The following is a 26,467-nucleotide window of genomic DNA, read 5'->3' on the forward strand; positions in this document are numbered from 1 at the left end:
TGCATCATGCAACGGGCGGTACTTTATATACACTCCCTACACGCGTACCTACCTGTATATGTATAATACACTTTGCCTCGCGCGCGCAAAGTACGGCCTGCACTGCTACTACCACTAGAAGAGCGACCGCAATAGTAGTTAAATGCACCTACGGATAAGAATCTGCGCCTCTCGTAGGTATATAGCAGTATAAGAAGACTTGGGATGCAATAATTTTTTTTTCTTCTCCTCCTCCTCCTTTTGCTCCCCGTCTTTCGTTATGTATTACACGTTATGTTATAATACTCTCGGTGTAGATACGTATTATACCGCGATGCCGTTGCGCGCGCGCGCGACGTTATATGCAGAGAAATGTGGAGAATCGGAGTACAGTTCCCCGCGACGCGGTCGGTATATACGTAAACGAAAAAGTCGCCAATTTTACGTAGAACCTGGATCCGTGCGCGTGACGTATAAATATCATCTTTATACGTGTCGAATCTTACGCGCGAGAGACGAAGAGAGCGAAAGGAATTGCGCGTGAAACATTTTGCGCGCCCATAATGATCATACTTAAATACGCACACGAGACTCGATGCCAAACACGGAGGCGCGAGCTAGAGGATATCCATATCGCGCTCGTGCCCTCGAAAGAAATGAGCGATTTAGCTCGTATGCTAAATTCCCAAAATACAATTGCTCGTTTTTACTTGCGCGCGAGGAAAAGTGAGTATAGCCGTAGATACATAGCGCACCCTAATGTGCCGGGCGAAGCTCGTATACCACTACGCGTTAATATACCGAGTGGTAGCCGCTGGTGGTGCTATATAGTCGGACGGATGGACGGAAAGAAAACGTACGTCTAATGGGGATCACTGGGTCAGAGTTCCATTTACCCTGGCCAGCTATAATTAACCCGCTGAATTCTTGGCCCATCTTATAAGTCGAGTTGAGAGAGAGAGAGCAGCAGATGATCATCATTGATGCCTTTAACTCGCGTATACGTACGTGATGAATATATTTCGAGAGATCGGCGGCGTGAAGTTTCGTGGCTTCGATATACTTCTTCTGTGTGTCGCGTTTACCTGGGCACGAGGCACAATTTCGCCGATGTATTTGCACGAATTAAGAATCTATGAATTATATTATATTCGAGCTTGAGATCGATTGGAATTTGTCTCGCTCGATTCGTGTGTGGTACTACTCCGTTAACGATTTCGGTGCCGCGCGCGAAAAACCGGAATTTTTTGCTCGAACTTCATTCAAGTTTCATACGCTCGACACCTTGGCTCACACTCTTTCCATTTCATATCTTTTTCGGGTAGCATCGTATCGATAAAGACATTGCTCACCATCGCGATGTTTCTCAATTTTTGTTTCTGTTTGCATATAAAAATTCCAGATGAAAAAGAAAATTTACGATTGTCCGTAAAAAAATACACGTATATATACGATGCACGCGTTTATGTGTACAATAATACGAATAAATAACCCGAATACCGGCCGATGATTTCTCTCGTCTTCGCGAGCGTCTTGTGGTTTTTTTCGGTATTTATGACTTTAATAAACTTCGCAGTTCGTCGTATACGAGTCCGAGATATACATTTCAATATCACTTTTTTCGCTTATAGCCGATCCGCAAACTATATAGATAATCGAGTCGCGGTAGCCGAAGAACTAGCATATTGAAATCGATCTGTCAGATAATGTATATGATTGCAAATGTTATCTTTAGAGCAAATATATTCAAGGTGTAATTTTTAACCACGGTATATAATCTTGGAATAAACATTGAAACTATTGATAATCGTTCTTAGAAGACACGAATCCGCTTTTATATATTTTAGATAAAGTTTCGACCCGATGTATCGTTAAAGTATCATTATTATTCACCCATCGCGCGATGACGCCGGTGCAACCAAGAGAGAAGATCGACGCTCGTATATAGTCTTTACACTCATTATGCATTCAACTTGCGGGGGCAGAGAAAGTATATTGTAAGTCTACATGCGCAGGAAAAGTGCAGACACATCAAAGCCTGCGTTTTATCGTGTGTTATTGTGCACACACAGGTCTTACACTTGGCGCTTTATTTCGATCGGGCTTGAATCAGACCGACAAACCGAAACTTAATGTCAAGCCGCAGTGCCGCTGATGAGAGACGATTGTTGAATCCGCTTCGAGTTTCGCACGTAATAACGCGGACGAAAATCGATTGCTGCACCCTGTAACTCTCTTGGCTCGAGTCCTTCAATTTCTCGTACGCCTCAAGAAGCAGCATATAGCTTCTTCTCGAGTCAAGCTCTCCTCTCCGTATAACGCGGACTTCATTACAAGCTCTTTGATGACGTGATTAATTCTCAACGAGATCGCGACTGACTTCCACGAGTAGTAGTGCAGCGACGTGCTATGTTGCGCAGCACTTCGTTGCTCGAAACTTCGACGCGATCGACAAATAGCTATATATACTTGCATTATGTACGTATTTGTTATGCGCGCATTAAACTTGGCCGGGGCACACATTAAAATGCCTGCGTTCGGTATAATTGAGCCGCGAAAGCAGCTGCTGCCGCTCGTCGACATTCTCGATTGAAAATGCGCGCGGCAGAAATTATCATGGACGCGCAACGCGAGTTATTAATATGGCAAATGGCGATCGAGAGTGTAGGAAAATTAACAAATCATTAATTCTCCAAAGAGCTAGTGACGTAATGGACGGTAAGGCGATTTGCAGTCGTTTTACGCGTGAATGTTTTTGAGATCGACGCGTGCTCTAGCTATAGATTTCATAGTGCGATTTTCAACCGTTGTTTATATCTGATTGCTAAATGGAATATTATAACTAATAGAAAGTGCATCGAGCCTACAAATATCATCTTTTTCCAACTCCTCCAAGAACAATATTCTAATACAATGAATCAGTCTGTCTCTTTATTGTTTACGTAATATAAGTAAAGGATAGCTCGCGCAAACGATTGTATAATGCACCATGTGTATGTGTCTATATAAGCACAGACAAATTTGGAGTCGCTGCGTAGGTGCCGCTCGCGCGTCTATAAGAAAGGAGAGAGAGGCTGATTCACAAATGGGAATAGATGGAACTTTTTGATTTGTCAGTGTGTGTATGTGTGTGTGCCCCCAGACACATAACAACGAGTGCTGCATTTTCAACTCTCCGTATATATATAACCTTGCGAATGAAAATAATCAAAAGACCCTCGAATCTGTATGAGAAAATGTGCGTAATGACTGCCGCGCGAAGTACTTTCAAAAAGAAGCAGCAGCAAGAAGAAGAAGAAGGAGGAGGTAGAGAATTCAGGACCCATGCACAGCTCTCCTCTTCTTCCTCTTGCTGCTGCACATGTAGCCGCGACGACGACGTTTATAGCCAAATGCTCGACCAGTTAATTACGTGCCGGTATGTAAAAATATATAAACAGCTACGACGAGTGTTGGTGGTGATGTTGTTGGAGGCGCGAGAGTGGAGTACCTCGAAACTCGCGTTAGTGTATATAGATGCTGCTGCTGAGTACGCCGCGCGTATATTTTAAGCGCGCGCCACAAATAGCCCAATCATTCCTCCGTGCGGCGCACATACGCGAGAGAGAAACAATCGATTTCGCTCACTTTCGTTTTCGTCTCTCTCCCTCTCTCTCTCGATTATTTTGACCCGCTCATTTCCTGTTAATAATAATATGCTCTTAATTACGAATTATCGCCAGCCAATATTGAATGTACACTCGTTGAGTTTGACCAAATTTTCCAGTCGTTATAATTATCCTCTCAACGCGCGGAGGAGCCATGTGTGCGTTCGAAAATGTATAATCTCGCTCTAGTGGGTATGTTTTTTTTAGGCCATCGAGATACTTTCTTTTCTTTTTTCTCTTACTGAGCGTGTTTTCTTATGCTAATAATTGGCAGAGCACATGTCAGCTCGCAGTAATATTAAACTACATCTAATGCCCTAGAAAAAAAGAACTATTACGGTCGCGTGCGCAATTCTTCATTTCACATACATAACGAGCGTTTGATAAAACACTCGTTTACGGAACAAAAAAAGGTTCAGCTCTTCTCGGAAACTATATATCAATGCAGTTGTAAAAATTCCGAAAAGCCATAAGTTTATTGTTTGCTCAATAAGTGATATTGGGTGTAACTCTTCGTCAAGTGAATATATCGACGCGTCGTCGACCACGAGAGTATATATATACACACACACTCATTATAATTGCGCCTGACCTTCGACGATGTGCTGCTGCTGCTGCACTGAGAGACTTTCCCGGCTGCAGACAAAGAAACGTTTCATGGACTGTACTCGAGTGCACCGTGCATAGTAGCAGCAGCAGCGGCGGCGGCGGCGCTTATAAGTGCAGTACAGGGCAGCAGCAGTTTCAGAGAGAGAAAGATTTATGAAAATTTCTGTTTTACAAATTTTCATCAATTGTCTATTATTGTGCTATTATACGTGCCTATAAAGCTCAGATCGAGGAAAGGAAGACAGCTAAATGAAACGCCGCGTGTATTATAAGCTCTCTGGCTGTGCGCGCGCGCGTGCGTGGATTACCTAAGAGTTTCCCACGAGCGTAACGCATCCTTCCACTCGATATGTTAAACGTATATCTCTCTAGCTGACTCGCGCCTATAATATACACGTCGTATAGTGGGAGAGTCGAAGTGTGCAACAATAGAAAATACGACGAGAGAGATATAATGTACGCGATCGGGCGCACACCAACACCAACACTCGCGCGTGTGTGTACGTATGTTTCAAATTTCGAAAGCAGGTGTTGTCGGTGTGTGTAGTCGTATGTGCAAAATACAGACTTTTTTCCATATTTTTTCGCAGTGCTGTGCCGCATGTCCGACACCCACGCACGCACACACACGCGTATATAACCACCCCCACATCGTGCGTGTATGTATTCGTTTTTCTCGATTCTCTGTGTGTACGGCGTGCAAGGCGCATATAACTACTACTACTACTACGATGGCTTCTTACCCGCAGGTATTAATTTACCACGTATACGTTAGGCACGTGTAATTGATTTTGTGCCGCTTGGAGAGAAAGAGAGAGAGAGAGAAGGAAGGAAGCGGCGCGCACTGCACTCGGTTCGCGACTTGCCGCTGCGGCGTGAATTTTGCAATCGTGTTTTGTTACCGATTTTTTGCTCAAAAATCCCTTCCCCTCCGTGCAGCGCACTCGAGACAACACCGCAACAGCGACTTATCAATGTCAATTACCTATACTATGATGTACTTGTTCGATTGTTGATGTGGGTCGCGCGCGTTTGTATATTATATGCACCTACTGCGACATTCTCGATTATTATACACGTCGTCGTCGATTGCATGTGTTTATAATATGTAAAATATGTTGGAAAAATTCGTTGCCTATTTTTCAAGCGGGGAAAGAGGATGATTGAGAAATGCAGTACGTTGAGTCAATCATCTGAGAAACGTGAAGAAAAAAAAGTACGAGCAGCAGCATATTTTGTAAATTATGAGTGAAGCAATCGGCCGTGCGCGCTTAATCAAATTATTACTGCACTCGTCGTTACACCTATATAATATTAATATCGGGTTTTTCCCTCATCAAAGTTTTAGACGTATGCATATGCAATCGCGTTAATCGAGCCGCTTAATTTTTAATTAAAAAACGTGCAATAATCGCGCATCGATTAATACTGATGGCTCAATTAATTTGTGTATTGTAGCTGTCTCCCTTATAATCCCAAAACAACAGCGGCAGCGGCAAAAAAAAAGTGAAAGAGAAACGCGCTGGAGCACACGTTGAAAAGTGAATTTTATCAATGACTCGTGTGTGTGTGTGTGTGTGCAAATAAAAAAAAGCTCGGCGCACAGAAACGAGTTTCCAGGACTAATTAGCCGATATATACTCGTGACAGTATATTTATTCAGGTATATACGCGCGCTTTATCGCGAGAAAAAAAGTCCCTTTATACGAATTCTTGTGGTCTTGCGGTCGATCGTTACTTTTATATGCGTGTGTATGTACGGCGCTCGAGAGCAGTTCATTGATATATTTATTATTGTCGTCGTCGTCTGCCGATAGATTGATTACGCAATCTCGATTATATATTAACGGGGTAATAATTGTGAGCTATCCCACGATGAACGTTATACAGGTGTGTCTATTAATAAGATTGGCCCACGAAAATCCACCGCGAATAAGAGATGATAATCTTATTGCTTGTGTAAGAGAAGGAGCGCAGAAAAACACGAGTCGGTGCATATTGGGCAGCTCGATCCATTCATTCGTTATAATTCAAATTTCAAGCCGATATGTGGAACGACTCGCGTCGAGCCGCGCGATACGAATCTAGCTGCCCCCGCAATTGCGAACGCGAACGGGACCGCCGATTGATAGGGCAATAGGCGCGTCGATGAACGCATTTTCTGCCTATGTATGCGTCCTCGAGAAAAACGGAAAGCGTCGCACACGCGTAATTTTCCATCGGCCAGTCGTATATTCTCTATTTTGCGCTGTATAGCTGCGCCAATCTGCCGGTGGCCCTGCTGCTTCTTCTGCTGCTGCCTCCCCCTCTTCGTACACATAGCGTACCGCTAGCAATAGCAGCGACTCCTAATTAAGGGCAATCTTTCTTTCCGCGGCTCTCTCGGATCGCCGCACAAACAGTCCAACTAGGTCTGTATACGCGTCGGTATTAGTTTTTTTCCTCTCTCTCTCTCTAACATCAATAGTCGAGCGTGCGCGCATGTAGTATAGTCTCCGAAGTTGAAGCTTCTACTGCACGCAGCACTAACTGACTTTTTTTCGCTCGATTCAACGCCAGAGAGAATCCGAAGATAAAAGTGATATCGATGCTCTCTAGGCTCTCGGCTCTGTGCGTATGCCTGCGTTTGTGAGCTCGAGCGCGCGTGCGGTGGGTTATGTTTGCGGGGAAGTCTAGTAATTGCAAAGATATATAATTATATCACCACAAAAGCAGGTGCGCCCTGGCAATTCGCCACCGAAGCAATATCTTATGATTATGTATACATACAAAGGAGGGGGAGTAAAGAAGGAGAAAAAAACTCGTTAGCAATTTAATGCCGCTTATTGTTTTTCTCGCTAGTCTTTAGTCACGCTTTGGAGTATTTGATAATTGTTGCGGCTTTTGTACTTTAAATTCCTACGATTCGCAAGCTAGCTAGGCTGTCTTTGCTTATATCAGCGCACGAATGCTTAGCCAAAATACTTGGATTTTTTTTTTGTCAAGTTGTGTCGCCCTCCGTCATGTCTGCAGTATACTGCAAATTCCAAAAGGTATACATTGCGCGAGGATCGTCGTACCCTCTGCTCGTCTCGATTTTTCATTCTCACGGACATTTTCAACCTGATTTCTCAGAAAATGCTAATGTTTCTCATCTTTTGCCCCAGCAGCACGCTTGTATAAAATGTATAGAGACAGAATGCGAATGCAGTGCTGCAGCTTATATCTATATAGTGTCTCTCTCTCTCGAGCTGCGCAGCAGAAGTTAAGGTCGAGATTCGCAACGACGATTATTACATCTCGCTCGCGATCTTAATTTTTTTCCAAGAAAGCGTGTTATATATACACACGAATTTGTACTAATAAACTCGAAGAAGAAAAAAATAAAGAAAATATTATAACAAAGCGAAAGATAAACGAAGAGCAGCAGCAGAGCTAGAGGTTGTAGCTCAGTAGTATAGTAGCTCGCTTGTCTTTGCTCTCTATATATACATAGAGTACTTTTCCGCTGCTCCTCGCCCGCCGACATCAATGGCACACACACACACACACAATTGTAAATGTCCGAACACAGGAGATACGCTTTGCTTGTATACCTGCTGTATCTAACGAGTTTTCTGCACCCCATTTTATACATACGCAAACTCATTGCGTATCGCTTTTTCCGCGCGCGGCTCGCGTCCTGCGCGCGCGCTCTATGTTCTCTACTGTTTTATAATTTATATGCGTGTATAAAGACGTAGAGCGCGCATAAAAGCTTGGAAAGAAAAAAAAATACATAGAAATATATTTTTCCCCCCCGCGCACGAAGAGAGAGACACTACGTACAATGAAAATACACACAGAAGAGAGAGAGAGAGAGAGCTCAGGAGAGCGAATCCAAATAAAAATTGGCGCGCGAGGAGATGGACTGCAGATTACGCGCAGTGACGTCGCGCATCGATTATCGTAGCTCGCTCGAGTCAAGCGCAGTTAATGTAGCATAGCATTAACACAACATTAATAGCGACGGGCAGCAGCAGCTGATGCATCGATGATATCATTCATATAAACGCGAGCGATCCACTATTTATACAAACGAATGTCCTGATGTGTGAATCACGATCGAAGAGACACGATGATGATCAACGACGACGATCTGTCCGTTGATGCAATAAGTTCACGTACGACATGCAGAATTAGGCTGCAATTGGCTGCGATCGTCCAAGTCGCGATCGGCAGCACGTCGTTATATAGTGTATAGAGAGAGAGACAACGTCTCTCGTGCCTGCGATCGCCAATGGACGATTTGCAATTCACGACGACGATATTATTCGCACTCGGCACGTACGGTTAATACGATATTGCCCTCGCACCGAGCTATTCCATATACAAACCGCGAGAGCAGCTGATAATAATGTTGCTGCTGCTGTTGTAACGCAATTCGTTTCGACCGACGTATAACGATCGTGTATTACTATCTCATGGTCTCGATGTGCATAATAAAAGTATATGAGTACGATCGTTCGGGAGGCCGAAAATCGATTAGAAGGTGAGAGAGAGAGAAACGGTATTACGTATATATGTATAAAGTATAGCGGTCGTCCAAGATCGCCAAGCGAATTGTAATATAAACAGCGTTACTACTCGGCTCTTCTTATTATTATTCTCTTCTTCTTCTCCTTATTTTTTTTTTTTGTCGCGCTGTTCCTCGTTCGGAGCCGCAGCGAGAGATGCTGCAGACAGACTACGACCTGTTATTACTCGCGAGGTTTGCTCAGCGCAAACAATAGCGGCTAGCAGCAGCTCGTCATCTCTTCCTCCTCGTCGTCGTCGACTAATTAACATGAATTTGGGAGACGTCTAAAAGCTTTTTTTTTCGGGCCGCGCGGCTTATAATGTAAGCTGTGCGCTCGTCGTTTGCGCGCGCGAATATCCAATTAAACACCATGTATATTCGCGCAGCAGCAGCACCTGAAAACGCGAAGAAAGCCACAGGGCTCTTTGCTCGGCTCTCGGTGTGCGTGTGCGGCTTGGCTGCTGCCATATAGTGTATGTATATAACCACTTCCAGTCCAGAGAGAGAGAGAGAGAAAGAGAGGAGAGAAAGAGATAAAGAGCGAATACCGGTGTGAATATAGTGCCTTACTGCTGCTGCTGCTGTTGCAGCGATTTTAAACTGCAACACAGCAACACACACACACAGAATCAGAAAGAGAGAGAGAGGACGTCGGAGTCGGAGAGGCAGGAGCTCTCGGATCAGTTATATATACATACACATATACACATGCTTTCTTCATGCAAGTGGCTCGACGAGCAGCAGCAGCAGGCCTTATTGCCTCTGTTCAGCACCTACGCCTGCGGCCGCGAGCTTATACCTTTTCCTTCGCAGCTCCGTGTGTGCATATAATATAGGTGTGTGTATAATCTCGGCTCTGTGTAAGCGAGCAGCAGCAACAAATACGACAAAAGTCAATCCGGCCGCGAGTCTCGAGCAGTTTGTGTGTAATTACACACAACAACACACAGTTTGTGTGTGTACACATGTTCGCATCTCTCGTGCGGGGGGAGGAGGGCTGTTACACATATAGGCGTGAATATATATAATCATGTATTAAGAGGCTGCAGTCGAGAAATAGGTAATCTGCTGATGCTCGAGTCCAGGCTGGGCAGTTTACACCACACATACACAGACTGGTCAATATTCATAATGTCGTTCGCGGGGAGAGTGCACATGTAAAGCTGTGTGTGTGTGTTGTATTATGAGCCGTGCAGCTGGCAACGGTATACATTTATATATAAGTCGTCGGCTGGAAATAACTCGCTAAAAGTAAGAATTCTCATATCAAAACTGGGGGTGTGTGTATAACAACTATACTACTGCATACTGTATACTATATGTATAATAGTACCCAAGCGGCAATCGGCGATGACGCGTTTTTCCTCCGACAACTTGTGTATGAATAGATCGTTCGTCTACCTATACCTGTATCGTACAAAAGTAGTCGCGTGCAACACTGCACATGTGCGGCTGTTATAAAAAATTCAGTTGTTCGGCCGGAGCTTTAATACCGATCGGTCGTATATATCCATCGATATACAACGCAATTTCTTGGCGAGGCGCAAAATTACTTATCTCATCCAGAATTGCGACTCTGCGGCCGCAACGAGCTGCTGCTTTCTTGCTCTCTCTCATTTGCAATAAAGCAAAACTACCGTATAGTTGCGGGGCCCCCATTATGCATAACGTAATTGATTTGCGCGTCGAGTGCGCGCGAAGGGCGCAAAAACTATATCGCGGAGCTGCTCTCGCGCCTCCAGAGTTTATCTCTCTGGAGTTGGCGTTTATTAAGTCTAACTACTGTATATATATGTGTGTGTGTGCAATACGCGGCGCACGAGAGAGAGAGGAGCTGAGCTGCTGCTGCACCATCATCGACTCTTGCACACACGAAAGTGCACCCACAATGGCGACTATAACTTCTCTCTCTGTTCGCGTGTGCGTGCGTGAGCGAGTGTGTATTTGTGTAGACAACTGTATATATGTATATCCTCTTCGCTCGTTGCAGAGAGAGAGAGCTGCAAGAAACAAGTGGAGGGAAAGAGAGAGAAAGAAAGAAAGAAAGAAAGAAAGAGAGCGATTGAGAAAGACGGCAATGACCCGAGGAAGGCTTGGCCTTGCCGCCGCCGCTGCTGCTGCTCTCGCGTGGTAACTTTGTGTCCGTTGCTCTTTCTTTCTTTCTCTCTCTCTCACTCTTTTACAGCCTCAACTTTACCTAATGTTTTTAGCCAGTTGGCCGGGTATATATATAGACACTTCGGGGCCTCAACAACAATATAGCCAGAGCTACGTTTTTACTCCTGGCATTGTTCATCGATGTACATATAACACGGAATAGGCAGATATATAATATACGGAGCGACGAGCCGTTTCGTGTCTTCCTCTTTTCATGACTCTCTGCCGCGCGCGGTATTAGCTACCGCCGATGCTGCTGCAGCACGAGAAGAAGCTGCAACTCTGCGGCAGTTAAGCGCATCTGTCACTCGAGTGCGAGAGTCGAGCGAAGAATTTCACTCTGTGCTGCTGCACTTTAATATATAATACCGCGTACCATTATATATGGTATACGATGCTGAAGCGCGCGAGAGAATTTATATTTGGAACCGAGTGTGTGACTCACTACGCACGGCTTTTCGAAGGGATCATATGCGTCGTCGCGTTTTCGGCCGCTGCTAGGCTATATTATAACAATCTCTGCCGCCTAAATGCCTCGGAAAATTATCGGCCGGCTCAGCTCTCGCGAATGTCTGCAATCAACGCCTTTCTACTATCACTTCCTAGTATATTCATGTGTGTGTGCTTGCATTCTTTAAACCGCCTTTAAATTCGGTAACTCGATCGTCTGGCGAGTAACTTGAGCAACGACAACAAAAAAAAAGCTTATCCAGGCCCGCGCGTAGACGCTTGGAAATATTTTCAATTTTCGTAAGAAAATAATAAATCATCGCGGATCCCGTTCGACGATTGTTTGGTCGAGTTACACCTATGGGAATGTTGGTCGTATTGCGCAGGTAAATTTCCGAACGATCGAGCGATGTCTGCGTACTTGCAGCATGTATCGGAAAAATTCTCCCGAACATTCAATCAACGATCACTCGATGTAATATGCATACGAGTGCTGTCAATTCTGCAGTAGAGTCTATTGTACGCATCAGCTATACATAACAGAAAATCTAAATCTAAAAAATTCGTACTAATTCATTCGACTATTGTCAAGATCAAAAACGTAATAGACAATCGGATTTTTTCTAAGTAAATAGTACTTTGATTTACTAGTTCATCAAATGAAGACAGACTTTAACTTATACAATCCACTTTACTTCGCCACTTGCAGATTTACGGATATAAAGGTACTCGCCATCTAGTGGCGAAGACTGAAAATAGTGTACATAACATAATCATAATAAAAAAATCACCAAAAATTGCCAATTAATGCAACGCAGATTGTGAAGATAATTTATCTAAAACATTTTTTGTCCATTAAATCTTTATTAATGTTGAGTATTTTTACTAGAGCTTGAGTATACGTATTTCTGAAAAAAATTAAAATTAAAAGTTGTTTAGAGGCAGCAAATCATAGTGAAACTTTTCAAATGAAGAAAGAAATGAAAAGTTACAATCTACTCATCTATTTTCCACTGATTAAAAAGTACGATGAACCTCAAAGTGATATCGCTGAAAACGACTCCTGACTAATCTAGTCACATTCGACTCTAGTCGCCATAAGGTACAGTGCCATGGCCGCGGTCGAAATACATCAATTTTTTTTTACACAATCTCCTGCCGAAAAAAAAATCAACGCATACGCAAAGCGCCTCGAAAAGTTGTACCATGTAGTTACATCCTATAAATACGAGCTTCACACGTGAGCGTCATTTGTGCCTACGCATTATATATTATTTGTGTATGGTGTTTGTGCGCTGTGTTATGTATATACGTGCTCGCTCGCTCGCTCAACGAAAGACAATACCGTAGTAAATAATGTAGGCCATGAACAACAATCTCTCGAAGCCCGTTTGATTTTCTTTTCTTACTTATGTTGTACGGGAAATTGCAATTATCAGACAAAGTGTGTGTGTATAGGTATACGAGCGAGCCCCTTGCGCGGCGCGAGGTGTGTATATATATATATGCGCGAGTATTTTTAGAATTTTCGCTAGATAAGACACGTGCCCCGCGCTCGAGCAGCGACGGCCTATAGCAGCTCTATACGCGTGTTTTATATCATTAGATCAGTGCCAATTGGTTTTTTGGCCGTCTTTCTCTCTCACTTGCTACCCACACGTATATACAACATATATACGTGCTATATAAGACACAGACATACGTTCTCCGCGTGGAATGTGAAATAAAAATCGCAGCTCCGTAATACAGTTACTGCCTCTAGATCGCCGCTGAATTAGCTAAAGTACTACCATACTACGGCGGGATATATATATAACGCGAAAAGAAATCACAGCGCCAAGTGAGTAATTACGCTATTATAGGATATACCGGTGTGTTGTTTGCTTTCTCTCCTCTCTGCGCGAGCCCGAAGTATCAAAGAACCATCTTCTCTCCTGGCTTTTCGCAGAGCGATTCTCGAAGCGTTAAAATAAAAGTAATGTATATCGAAAGGCGGGCGATGAAAAAAAAAAGTCGAGCAATAACGACACGAGAGTTGCGCTGCTTCGAGGCTCGCTCGCGAGCTGTGGCTGCTAATAATCCGCGATGTGTATTAAAAAGTTTACGCTTTCCTTGCTACGCCGCCGCCGCTGCTGTATCGCTAGAACATCCCGGTGTCCGTGACTAATTGGCATAGCACCAGCACCAGCAGCCTCGAAAACACAATCCTTTTTCCTCCTTTCTTTATTTTGCCTTGAATCTTTTTCTCTCTATGCGTTATATACGATCGTCGAAGGATCGCCGCCAAGCATCGACCGATCGAGTTTTTCGTTCTACGCGGAGCTGTTATCGAAATCGTTGCACGAACGTGTACGATCGACTAGCTAACTTTCAAATTCCAACAATTCGCGAGCTTTGAAACTTCGTCTATTATTCTCGACGCATGTACGCATGCGTGCGTTCGCGTATGATTTATTAAACGTTAATTTACAACAACGGCTAGCAGCTCTCAACCTGTTTCTGTCGATGTATACGTTGATACGCACTCGTCGTCGTCGCATTCGGTCGAACCTTGAAAAATGCAAATCTATTTTTTTTTCTCGCTCGTCACGATATTATGCGCGCTAATACGCATGTGTGCGTGTTTGGATTTTACCACGCGTCTCGCAGCTGCCTAAATATTTTGTCAACTATATAGCGTTCGAGGAATATTCACATTGAAAAATCATTATTCTTCAAAGCTTTCGATTTAAACGAAATCGCCGTAGTTTCGCACCAAATGCTCGCACCGCTAACTCATTTCTCTCTCGCCTCTATTTTTTTTTATTAATGAAGAAAAATAATTCATCCTTGACTGATCGACGTATTCATGCTACCGTGCGCGCGCGAAGTGGGTAACAGAAGGAAAATCAGAAACCACCGCTCATGCTGCTGCAATAACTGCTTGACCAAGTGGCACATTTTTTTTTAACGAAACTAGTGGGAGTAGTAGCAGCAGCAGTTGTCGGGTTTTGTTTCATAATGCGCAGTACTATACGCGACATCAACTGCTCTTACCCGTTCGTGTATATGCAACTGCGTTCGGCAAACCACATTACATTATCATCATTTGTTTTCTCGAATACGAGTACTCGTATATAATACGAGAAGATATATTTTATGCAACTCTAGGTCATATGTTACATCGTATAATTGAGAACGTTGGAAATGCTCGCTCGAGAGAGATGTCGTCTCGATTATATATATCCGAGTGCATATAAGCCAAGCCGCTATCTCGATAAAAGCAGCTGGGGCGTGACACGGTTCGTTTTGCCGCTCGACTTCTTTGGGATGCGACGACGATCGCAGTCGCGAAATTTCTTCTTCGCTTTGATAATTTACCGATTTTTTAATGCAGCATCACGATGCTCGCGGATGACACACGTTTTTTTTCTTTAAATAAACGCATGTAGAGCAGCCGCAGAAACAGCATCGGTGCAGAGTCACAAGCTTGTCAATGCGAATAAAATTTAAATACAATTTGTCGCGAGGCAGCAGCAGCAGCGGAACACAACCCACCTGACATTATACATACTTACTTACCTGTTTTGTGCGCGCGTGAGTACGCCTACTCGCATCGACACATTTTATTACGCGCCGCTGCCGCGAACGCATCGGAAGATTTATTCGTATAGCTTCTCGATGAAAACATTGGTTTTTTTTCTCAATGGACACGGTAAAATAATTCATAATTGACGACGATGATTATTGACGCCTTTTTGGCCTCAACTCCCGCAAGGAATCCGACTCATTCCAATAATATATATTAATTAACGTTAGTCGATCGAGGCGTGTGATCCGCGTGAGTCACTCGAGCTTGCGGGTGGAGAGAAAACGTCGATTCAGTGGTCTCGATATAAAAAATTTGTCATTTTTATCGGCCTGCTCATAATATTATGTATACACGCGGCTCGATCGGCATGTACTACCATACGCGAGAGAGATATGTTTCGAATTTTCTTACGTAAAATCTGCAACAATGAACCGCACTCGTAGATAATATGATCCGCTTATATATATCTGTATACGGTGCCACACGTACTCGTATTATATTATATACGGAGGAGAGAGAGAAAATTTCTAAATTGCTGCACACTCTACTGGTCTTAATGGCGATAAACTCGCTTCTTTTTTTTTCTTTTCTTTACTCAATCTATGATTTCAAGTGGAAAGCTAGCTAGGCTTTCCGAGGCTTCGTGTGTGTGGAAAACGTGGCTTGCATGACGAATTCCAACTTTTTCTCTCTCTGTTGCGTGTACACGTGCGGTATGTGCTCAGCTTCGAGGCTAATTACACGCGCAAGATAAAATTAGGAGATCCTTATAGTGGCCGGACAAGTTCATCCTCTTTCTCTTCGTGTACATGAGTTTTTCGCAACCATATAGCTCGCGCGAAGTGAAAACAGGAGGACAAATGGCGAGATCGACTTTTCGGGCTTGGATTCGGAGCGCGCAGAAAAGGAAGCGATTAACACAGTTCTGGTATAGTGATATCCCGTGGGGTGAAGCTTGCACAAACGCAAGCACGCAGTAGTCGTGTCATAACTATGCGTATAAATTCTTTGCGCCATGCAAATTGATTAATTCGAACGAGCTCTATAATGGCTTGTGCAAGTTGTATACGAGTTGATTTGTTTCATCGATGTCCTCGTACTTATAATACGACGTCTCTTTCAACGTTTACAAGTCATTTGCTCGAGCGCTTCCTTGAATTTTCGTAAATAATACAATCAATTTTTTTAATTACTTCCCCGTGTATAAAGCCGAGCTTTCGGTCTACTGATTTCATACATAAGAACGTCTAAAGTACGTATACAGCATAAATGTGTAACTCGATATTTTCAATAAGTCGGTGAACTCGTTCGTGTATTGTTTCTTTTTTTTTCGTCGAGCTTTATTAGACACATATAGACACACACAAGTTGGCGGCGACGACGAGAGAGCGAGTACCGCCGAGGCATATATTGTAACACAGTGGCCGCTGACCTGCCGAGGAAAGCGACCGACGCCGCGCGCGATCAATGCGCGCGGCTCGAAAAAGCTTGCATGCCTCATGCGAATCAATGTCTCTCTTGTGCCTCTATATATATAATGCCATGCTGCTGCTGCACGTGCAAGTGCAAATCCTATACATCATATACAGTGTGTGTGTATGTGCTGCATATATATTGCCAACAGAGAAAATATTGAGTTTCAGCGCGCGGGCATAATTTCTCACGGAAAAAAATGTACATTAAAATATATATACACACAGACACACTTGTTATATGGCGAAATTCTTATATACACGGATGAACCGCCGCGAGTGAATGATATTGCTCGGTATCACGAAATTTTAAATGTTTCGGTCATTGCGTGACTACTGCTGCTGCTGCTGCTGCTGTGTTGGCAGCGGTACTCTATACACGGCTATATATTCACATGCACCAGCCATAGAGAGAGAGAGAGAGAGAGAGAGAGAAAGAAACTTTGTCGTCCTTTTTGTTACATTTCCTGATCGTGTGCAGGACGAGAGAGAGAGAGAATAAAGTACAGAAGCGGTTGAAGCAAGAGAGAAAAGAAGAACTCGCGAGGCAATCGATGTGCCTATACGGGTAGTAGTAACGTTGTGCCGAATGTTAATTTAGTTACCAAAAAAGATAGGCCGCCGTGCATATTTCAAAACGTTACACAAAGTTTACGTATATACTCTGGCGTGCATGCAGAAATAATCTAACGAGGCCCTTCCTTTAATTTAGTGCACGGCGCAGCTCTGATCTTTATCCTCGCCGACGAGTTAATAAAGCCCCGCGCGCAGCCCCCCCGAAAATTATACGAGCATTATTCAAACTGATATGCATATAAATATATGACGCGCTCGTTAGAAAAAAAAACATCGAGTCCTGGAACCTGAAACAAAAGATATCCTTCTTCTCTTATATAATACACGCGCGCGCGCGTATCCTTGCCGATTTCGATGTATCACACGCAGAGAGGTGGTGTACCGGTCCCGAGCGAGCGAGAGAGACTAATTAGCGTACAGCCGCATAGATTTCCTAGATAGTATTTGGAGCATGTATATTATACGCGAGTAAACGCGGTATACAACTCCTTCTTAGACGTTTCGTCGAGCCGTATATATATAAGCAACAACGAGAAAAAGAGAAAACTGCCGCGCGAGGGGAGCTTCGCGCTATCGCGAAAGAGAGTGCGAGCGATGAAAATGTACATCGTATACGTACGTACGAAAAATTATACACTTTTATCGCGTCGTTTTATTAAAGCTTAATTGATTGCCTCAACGACGACGACGACGCACACGAGGAGGTAAAGAGTTTTTCAAAACTCGGCGCGAGAAACGACTCGACGCTGCATTTTTCGCAATGTTTTGTTTCTGCTATTATACTTGTGTGTGCGCACATGTCTTGCAGCAGCGGCCTTGCTTATTTTTTTCTCTATTATATATATACTGCGCACTACACACAATATATGCATATATACATTCTCATATGATGCATTTGTACGTGCGCCGCTACAACACACGCGCGCAAACACACGAGTATATAGTAAGAAAGGCTGGTGGGTGTTTGCGTCAGGTCTCTCTCTCTTTCTATGTTTTTCTATCTCTGTCTCTCGCGTATTACCGAGGATAAACAGGCCTTTTTCCTACACAAATACAAGACTGCCGATGTGTTACATATATATGTGTACCTAGAGACGTTTATTACAGTAATAGCTTGGACTTGTTTTCGTTGCCCGTGGTAGCTGTTGTGTGCCTTCGATTTACGTATATAGATACAATATGTCCGCGTGTGTGTGTTTTATTATTTCAGCAGCGATTTTTTCCCGAATTACCCCCCGCTCGCCGCACGCGGTTGGGCCAAATATCGCGATGATCGCCGAGTATACATCTTGTGCTTGGAAATTTACGAAATCTTATGTAAACGTGGTTTTTACAGGCACGTTATATGGAATATCGGTCATAGTGAGCTATTGCAGTCGAGACGTTACACTAAGTAGCTTGTCAGCATTGCTGACATTTTGTTGTATCTGTAAATAAAATTTATATACTAGAACCAAGCGCGAGCTATAAGGCATCGTAATAGCCAAATTGACTCGTTAACTCGAGAGTAAACAATTTTTTAGACTCAAATTTCATTGTCGTTATCAGCAGGGCATTTTGCTTAATTCTTACTAATTTTATGATATATCATGGTATTCTGTCGACTTAAATGCAAATTTTAACGCTAGAATTGTTTGCGCATTTTTATGTAGAAACATCAAAATTCAAGTAATTTGAGTTAAATTTAAGGAATTTTTTTTAATCCTATCGAAATAAATTTAACGTAAAGTTCTTACAAATGAATTCCAAGTACATCAATTTTCATGTATTTATATTAATTTTACACCTTTGAAATATGCCACCAGCTGTGTTGATAAAATAATTTTGGAACGGTTCTCTTATATAATTATTTTACTTTGTCACTTGCAGATTTGCACATGAAGTTACTCGCCATCTAGTGGTCATGGCTAGCTTTAATTTTGATTACATCGATTTTCTTAAATTTTTTGTACTCTCAATGAAAGAAACTAAATCAATATTACAAAATTAATTTTTAATAAAATTATTTAAATTTGAATATGTAATTGTTTTTGTTCGTTTTTTCATAAAAAGTAATCAGTACGATGATTGAATTTAGATGAAGAATTGTGCAGTTGAAATTAATTCTAATGTCTGATTGTACACGAAATATGCTTTTAATTTAATTTTTTTTTCAACAGTGCAGTGCAATCGCTTGCTGCCGAGTACGCACACACACGCGTTCGCGTCGTTCAAATCACGTGGTGAAACCGATGCAACTCATTGAGCTATTTTCGTCGGAAGGGTTTCGAGCCGAGGGCTGTTCTAAAATTGTAGCAAAATCCGAAACAAAGCCCTCTTGCCATGCACGCACATGAAGACTTTTTTCTGGCTTTTCCCAAATGCGCACGTACTACTGAAATCACTCGAGTTATTCCCCCTCTTATTAATCGCCAAATGTCAAAATAATTCATGCCTGCGTCGTTTATTACGAGGTAACTCCCATAATTCCCTTGCACAAAACGCAAGAATATATATGCTGCTCTTCGTCGATCGGGGCATAGCGTACTCGCAGATCGGCCCGCCCGAACGACAAGAGCTTAATGTAAGCTCCTTATGTAAGTAATCGTGATGGATTTACACCATTGCACATTATTTGCATGAAATACCACGGCGACGACTTGGCGGAAAAATGTTTGAAGATCTGTCGGGAAAAAAATCGAGCATCGCGGCTCGACGCCCGGGACAAGTTGGGCAACGGGCCGTGGGCAATTTCGCGCCGAAAACCGTCGAAATACTTTTGAATCGTGTCTCCGATCTGTCCCTCTTCGTTTTTCCCACTGAGGCTTATTTCGCCGAGGGATTGAAACCATGAAAACCAGTGGGACAATTTTACACTGAAACTAGCGTCTGGTGCTTTGATCATCATCGAAATTCTTAAGAAAAAAAGATACGAATTGTATTTGAGCCACGCCCTGACGATCATGAAATCGTTCACCGAGTACGGATTGTTCGAGAAACCGAAAAAACTGAAGAAAAGTTTGCATGACCACAACAAGTTCGAGGAGTTCATGTCAGGATTTCCGGATACATCGAGAGAGAATCAGTTCGAGCAGTCATCGGGACCCGGGTATGATGTCGAGTCGTTGGCGCAGGACCCGAAAAAAAATTATGATACAGCCGAATTTGTCGCTCCGCGAGGTGCTGCAGCTGCGACCCGAAGAGGCTGCAAAAAAATGCACATACGAGCTTGGCGCGCTCGAACAAATTGAATGATCTCCTCAGGACACTCTTGGATGATTGCACCGATCGTCTCTCTCGGGAGAGGATTTTTTTGCTTTCTACGGGCTCATCCACTATCGACTGCCGAATCTATGCTGTCAGATGATAATCGAGAAATTGATGAACGAGCATTTGTGCAATATTTGCTTAGCGACTGCGGTCCAAGGATCGTCTCAGTAACCATATTTTTAGTCTTTTTTTTACGAATGATATTTTTTAATATTGTATATTTTCCATTTCATCGTTCAAATAAATAAATGTAACAAAAAATTGAATCGAAAATAAAATTATCTTAAACATATTACTTTTTTGTGTTTGAATTTTACTCCTGCACAAACCCGATGACTGTCAAGCATACATCGGTACAATTCTTGCTCCGATTGGCACATAGGGTGCATTATTAGCCACTCGATCACTTCATTCGATCTATTATTTACGATTCATCGTGCCCTTAAATTATTATTACCACACGAAGCCATCTCATACTTATGATTTTTTTATTATTGTTTACTCATCTAGTCGTTATGATTTGTTTTGCACGTGATCCTACCTTCGCTTCTTATTTCTGTTTCAGATGTTATGATTTATTTCGCATCCAAATCATCTTCATCATCATCATCACCATCGTAGCTATAGATAATAGTGTCCGTGTACGTAAAAGTACAAGAGGAGATGCGTATAGGCGGCGCCGCGACGATGAGCAATAATGGCAGTCGCTTACTCGACGGGTATCCTGACGCGCAACTCCTTTAACGACCACTACAATCATCATCGCTCCCATCCAAAGGTATCCTCGTACGGCAGCAACGAGAACCAATTCACGACGACTCAACAGCAGCTACTGCAGCAGCAGCAGCAGCAGTCGAAAATGTTGGGAGTGAGCCAGCAGCCGGGCAGCTCGAATCTGCGCCACTCGGCGAGCTTCTCGTGCCTTCAGCGCGGCTCGTCCGACGTCGGCCACAGGGCGCGCACCTCGACCCTGCCCCAGCAGCCCGGATTGTTCACGACCGCGGCCCAGCTCACTGGTGGTGGCCATCACCATCACCATCACCACCATCACCATCATCATCGTCACAATCAAGCCTACGGAGCAGCTAACAACGGCGTCGGCGGCGGCAGTAATGGCGCGTCGTCGCTGCAGCTCGGCGGTCAACAGAACGGCAGCAATAGTCGCCAACCGGCGCTCAGCAACGATCTGTCCTCCTCCTACAACAACGCGGCGGACAACAACGAGTACGGCTTCGTGAGGATGAGGCCGAGGCTGCACAGCACCAACGCGGTCATGCTGAGAGGGAATCGAGGCGGCAGCGAGGACGACGTCATGTCCAAGTCGACGGGCTCGTATCTGGGCAACGGTATGACCAAGCAGAGCGTCGGCTACTGCGATCACGGCGGGAGTCATCATCAAGCGGCGGCCACTGCGACTCCCAACGAGTCGAAGAACACGTTGAGAGGTGCCCTCATATACTTTACCAATTCGACGACCAACTGGTGGAAGAACAAGCAGAACTCCATGTCGAGCGAGCCGGACATCAAGTGGACGACGACGACGACTTCGCCGGCGCAGGAGCGCAGATGTTGGCCACCGGGTGCCTCCTCGTCCACGTCGACGGCGGTCAAGGAGGCCAGCAGCAAGTGGCCCTGCGTCGGACGCGTACCGACCCCCGAGCAGCAGCAGCAGCAACAGCAACAGAGCACGAAAGAGGCGAGAAAGTGGAGCACTCCGTCCTCAAGTTCGTCGTCCAACAATAACAGTAGCAACAGCAACAGCAGCGCCGCAAGTAGCAGCAACAACAACAGCAACAATCAGGACAGACGATGGAAGTCCCTGGGAGCTTTGCTGAAGCCACTGCCGATCGGCAGCAGTAGCACCGCCACTCATCACTCGTCGTCGAACGGTGGCGGTAATTCGTCGCATCATCCGACCATTCGCCACAACGCGAGCATGTCGATGGCCGACGATTACCGGCCGGGCGATCGCAAGTCCTCGAGCATGGACAACAACGCCTCGTCGCAGATGGCCAACTACAGCAACAGCTATTATCGTCGCAAGGATCAACAGCAGCAGCAACAGCCTCAGACGCAAAAATTAGGCGCCAAAGCCAACGGTGGTGGTGATTATTCGACGACGAGCGGCAACAACGTCGTCAAGAGCCTCGAGGCCATAGACGTGGATCTGAGAAGCAGGCTGGAAGCCAAAGAGAGCACCCGCAGCTCGGCCCGGGCCCAGAGCTTTTATCTCCTCGACGACTTTCTGACTCCGCAACCGCCCCGGACGTCGACCAATTCGAGCTCGAAGCTCCACGAGCCATCGACCACTGCCAATACCATGAACGGAAGTAACACCACTGCCGCGTCGTCCTCTTATCCGCTGTTCGCCTCGACGTCGTCCATGTCGTCGTCCTACTCGGCCAGGCCCTCGATGAACGACCACCAGAACGGCATGAACAACGGCTTGAAGAGCAATCCGGGCTCGTCGATCGCCGCGCGCGCCACGATCGCCGCGACCAACATCACGCCTCCGCGACGGCACAACTCCAGCTCGGACAGTCTCGAGGTGGCGGCCAGTCCGCTGCCCCCGCCCGTGCCGCCGATGCCGCCGCAAATGACGAGTTTGACGAAAAGAAAAGCCTGCAGCTGCAAGGATTGCTTCGCTAATTTGCGACAGAAGCCGCTGCATAAAGAGGTTTGTGTTTCTTGACTTTTTCTTCTTCTTCTTGTTTTTTTTAGAAAGTAAAGGTGACGGTATCAGGTATATTAAGCAGTAAGCAGCAGATAGCCACAACACGTGACACACAAAGGAACCGTTTGAAACCGTGAAATTTTTTTCTCCCTCTCTCTGTCTCTCCTCGTGTGTCGTCGAGGACTACTGGAATTATTGAGTCATTTCTATCATTTTTATCGAGAAAGGAAAGGCATTTTTAAAAAGTTCAAGTTTCCATTCTTTGCGGTTAACGGTCGTATAAAGTAGTATATGGATCGCTATCTAATCGCGCGGCAATCGTTCTCCCTGAGAGCAGAAGAGAGAGAGAGCCCCTGTATACCGCGCGAGATTTCCTCGTATACAAGAAGAGGTCTTTATTACACCGATTTTTTTTTAAGTAGAAAATTTTACCGGCCGCTAATATTTGCCACTTATAAATAATAGCGCCATTCGGGTGTATCTTTACGAGTGTTAATGAACCGTTAAGTTTTTTGCGTGTGTATGCAGTAAACAACGCATCCAGAATCTTCCTCCGCTCTCCCGCTCAACGAGATGAAATTTTAAAACATATATCGGGAAATTCTCCCCTTTTGCTAAAAATGATATCGTAATCTCGCTCGCCCCGTATTCGTGCATTTGTCTAGCGCGGCGCGCGCCAGATACAGTCGCTGCTCTCTACTCGCTCGGTGTTCGATCGTTCGGCCTCGCATAAATTCAAGTAGGCACCGCACGGCACTGCACCACTGCTGTACAGGCGGCGTTGGGTATATACACATAAGATGCAGATACATTCATATCGCGTTACGCTCTCATTCAGAATTTTTTACACAATATAGTCCATTGTTCGCGCTTGTTCTTCTGCGCGTGTGCGCAATCGATGCACATATACGTGTGTGTGTGTATGTCTTACATGCACACTGTGCAGAGTACTGTGCGGCAACTACTACGGCGGCGACGGCGTGCATATAAGTGCATGCACCGTCGAGTCTTTTGCCCCGCGCGCGAGTCCGACGTTGTTGCCACCGCTGAGGAGAGACTTTCAAAAAAGTTTCTATATACACACACACGTGTGTGTGTGTACAGAGTTGTCTTGATCAAATATAGCGATCGCACACCGTACGCCAACCACCTTCTCTATTATACTAATGCCCGCCCAGCGAGTGAAACGTTATAATTGCGCGTCTATATAATAGTACGTGAAATTCTAATCCGCGTGAATTTTCAACCGTCTGTGTATGTGTGTGTATGTGGAGGATGAGCATCGGATCCTTAATTTGCTGCGTCTAATTAAAAAACATTACGAGTCGTGATTTTCGCGCGCATTTTGACACTACAGTGATTGCGCATTTTAAAGATGTACCCAAGTGCATCGTGACAATACACAGTCAGAAAATACGTCCTCGATACATACGTACACACGCAGAGAAGCAATGCACTCGTTTCTGTTTTTTCTTTTACTTTGCAGCTCCTTTTAATTTACATGGTGCAATTAGAGAGAGAGAGAGGAGAGTACCGTATTAGTAGACCAATAATCACGGCACGACAGTTATTAATTATGGGCACGCGGGTAGAGCGTGTGTATACGTGACACGAAGGTCGAGCCTTATGAATACTGAATGAACGCAGCCTTTTTTCCAGCTCTCCGTGTAATCGGTATCATTATATGAACTCTTCTGAGAACGATCGTTTTTTGTAACGTGCAAAAATCGACAGTCTGTATTTTGAAAAAGCTTGACTAATTGCCACCGCGTTCGAAGTATAATAATCCGTCAAACAAAGCAAAGTAAAGGAGCTCGGTTAAAAGGAGCTTGACGGGCGACGACGATCTATGGTTGTGTGTGTGTAATATATATATAGTAAAAATAAGCCACTGATTCCAGAGCCATCTGACTCGAGCGTCGGTACACAAGCTCGTGCCGGTGCTTTTTTAGCCTGCGTCGATAACGAAGGAATCGACGTCTTGGTGCGCGAGGCGAAATTCTACTTTCTCTCTCGTCCCGTGTAAGATAGCTCGACGTGTAATAGTGCAACATTTGAAAGAAAGTAGTTGAGATGGCGTGCCACACTCCATTCCACCGAAGCTTTTACCATGAATACCAAAAGTCAAAAAACATGTGTAATGCAAATCGACGTGTTCCCCATTATGGTGGATGCTTGTAATAAATGAATCTTTATCGTTGTATCAATCATTTCTTTGAATCTAGTCCAAAGACATATTATTGCTCGTTATTATCGTAAACAAGATATTGAATAATTAATGCTTTTATTTACATGTAAAGTAAGCGAATGTATGTTAATATCGATGTATGATTCAACATACTAGTGACGAAAGGAAATAATCGAAAAAATAACTATCGGTCTCAATAGCGAAATCTTCCCTTGTAACTGGTGTCTGTATACAGAAGTAAACGCGAGCTTATGATATTTCGCGTATCTCTGATGATTCACCACCGAGGCTAACTGACACTATACGCGTAAGTAAACGAAACTCGCATAAACATTTGTATAAATCAATCGCGCAGCCTGTTCTCTTTTTTATTTTTTCGTTCTGGGGCGAATCATATTGTGTGCAGTATTATAAATACACGCCGCGCGCGGTCTCGTTGCAACATTTTCTCCGTAAAAATGAAATCTCTGAAATCCAACGCTGCTGCTGCACTGCGTTGCGTGTATATTCGTAAAAACGTCAATTTACCGGGACGGGGGTATTAAGAAACTTTTACGCGGCTCTCGGATTTACAATCAGCGTTTGATTATGTTGAGTAAGCTTGTGTGCGCGTACGCGGAGATAGCTGTACGCGTAAAGGTGTATATTACACGCTGGCGCGTAATAATGTCGGGTTTTCACTTGGAAAACGAGAAAAAATGGGCAATGATCGAAGTGTTAGTCAGCATTTAATTCCGCGTGCAAACTCGATGTATAATCTTATTTTGGTCTTACGTCGTTTGTGCGCGTTCTAATCAGAACAAGGGGGGACATAGAAATTTCGTTTTACAATTTCACTCTCCACGTAGTGACGCGCGTCGAGGATTGGGAAAATTCGTTACCATCGGTCGTTCAAAGTGATCCAATTATAATGTCGAACGGTATTTAAACTGGCTTGGAACAATACAAAAGACGATTAATATTCATTTGAGTTTCAAAAGTACCGTGGACACGAGTTTGAATCGACTCAATCTGCACACAGATTTGTCATTTATTAATCCGAGTTTGCAAAAGATCGCTTGAAAAGCTGTCGCTTCGTTATCTATTTTTGGGACCATGAATATCGCAGGTTCGTATGGATTAAAAAAAGAACGAGTAAACAATGCAAAAAGACCGTCTGGCTGGCGCGAATCGACTCCAACATTTTCGTATGCTCGTCAACCGATCGAACACGATACAAGAGCTTTAATAAGACGAAAAGAGCGAATTTCAAGTAAACGTTACGAAAACGTATGAACGAAGCGAACGCATAAAAAGCATGCCAAGGATCCATCATCGTCATCATCGTCGTCATTTATCATGGTCCGAATCTTGGCCTG

General features: G+C 44.1%; 1 protein-coding gene across 1 annotated transcript in view; it reads left to right on the forward strand.

Moving 5' to 3' along the window:
- Positions 1-26,467, forward strand: part of LOC106648626 (probable serine/threonine-protein kinase dyrk2) — an 84,346-nt gene that overhangs the window by 4,329 nt on the left and 53,550 nt on the right. Inside the window, exon 2 of the mRNA XM_023459573.1 lies at positions 20,813-22,924. Within this exon, the coding sequence (XP_023315341.1) occupies positions 20,945-22,924 (1,980 nt within the window). The 5' untranslated portion in view covers positions 20,813-20,944. The remainder of the gene's footprint in view (positions 1-20,812; positions 22,925-26,467) is intronic.

Source organism: Trichogramma pretiosum, unplaced genomic scaffold (genome assembly GCF_000599845.2).
Source record: "Trichogramma pretiosum strain Unisexual culture from Peru unplaced genomic scaffold, Tpre_2.0 scaffold7, whole genome shotgun sequence".
In the NCBI taxonomy this organism is placed as follows: Eukaryota; Metazoa; Arthropoda; class Insecta; order Hymenoptera; family Trichogrammatidae; genus Trichogramma; species Trichogramma pretiosum.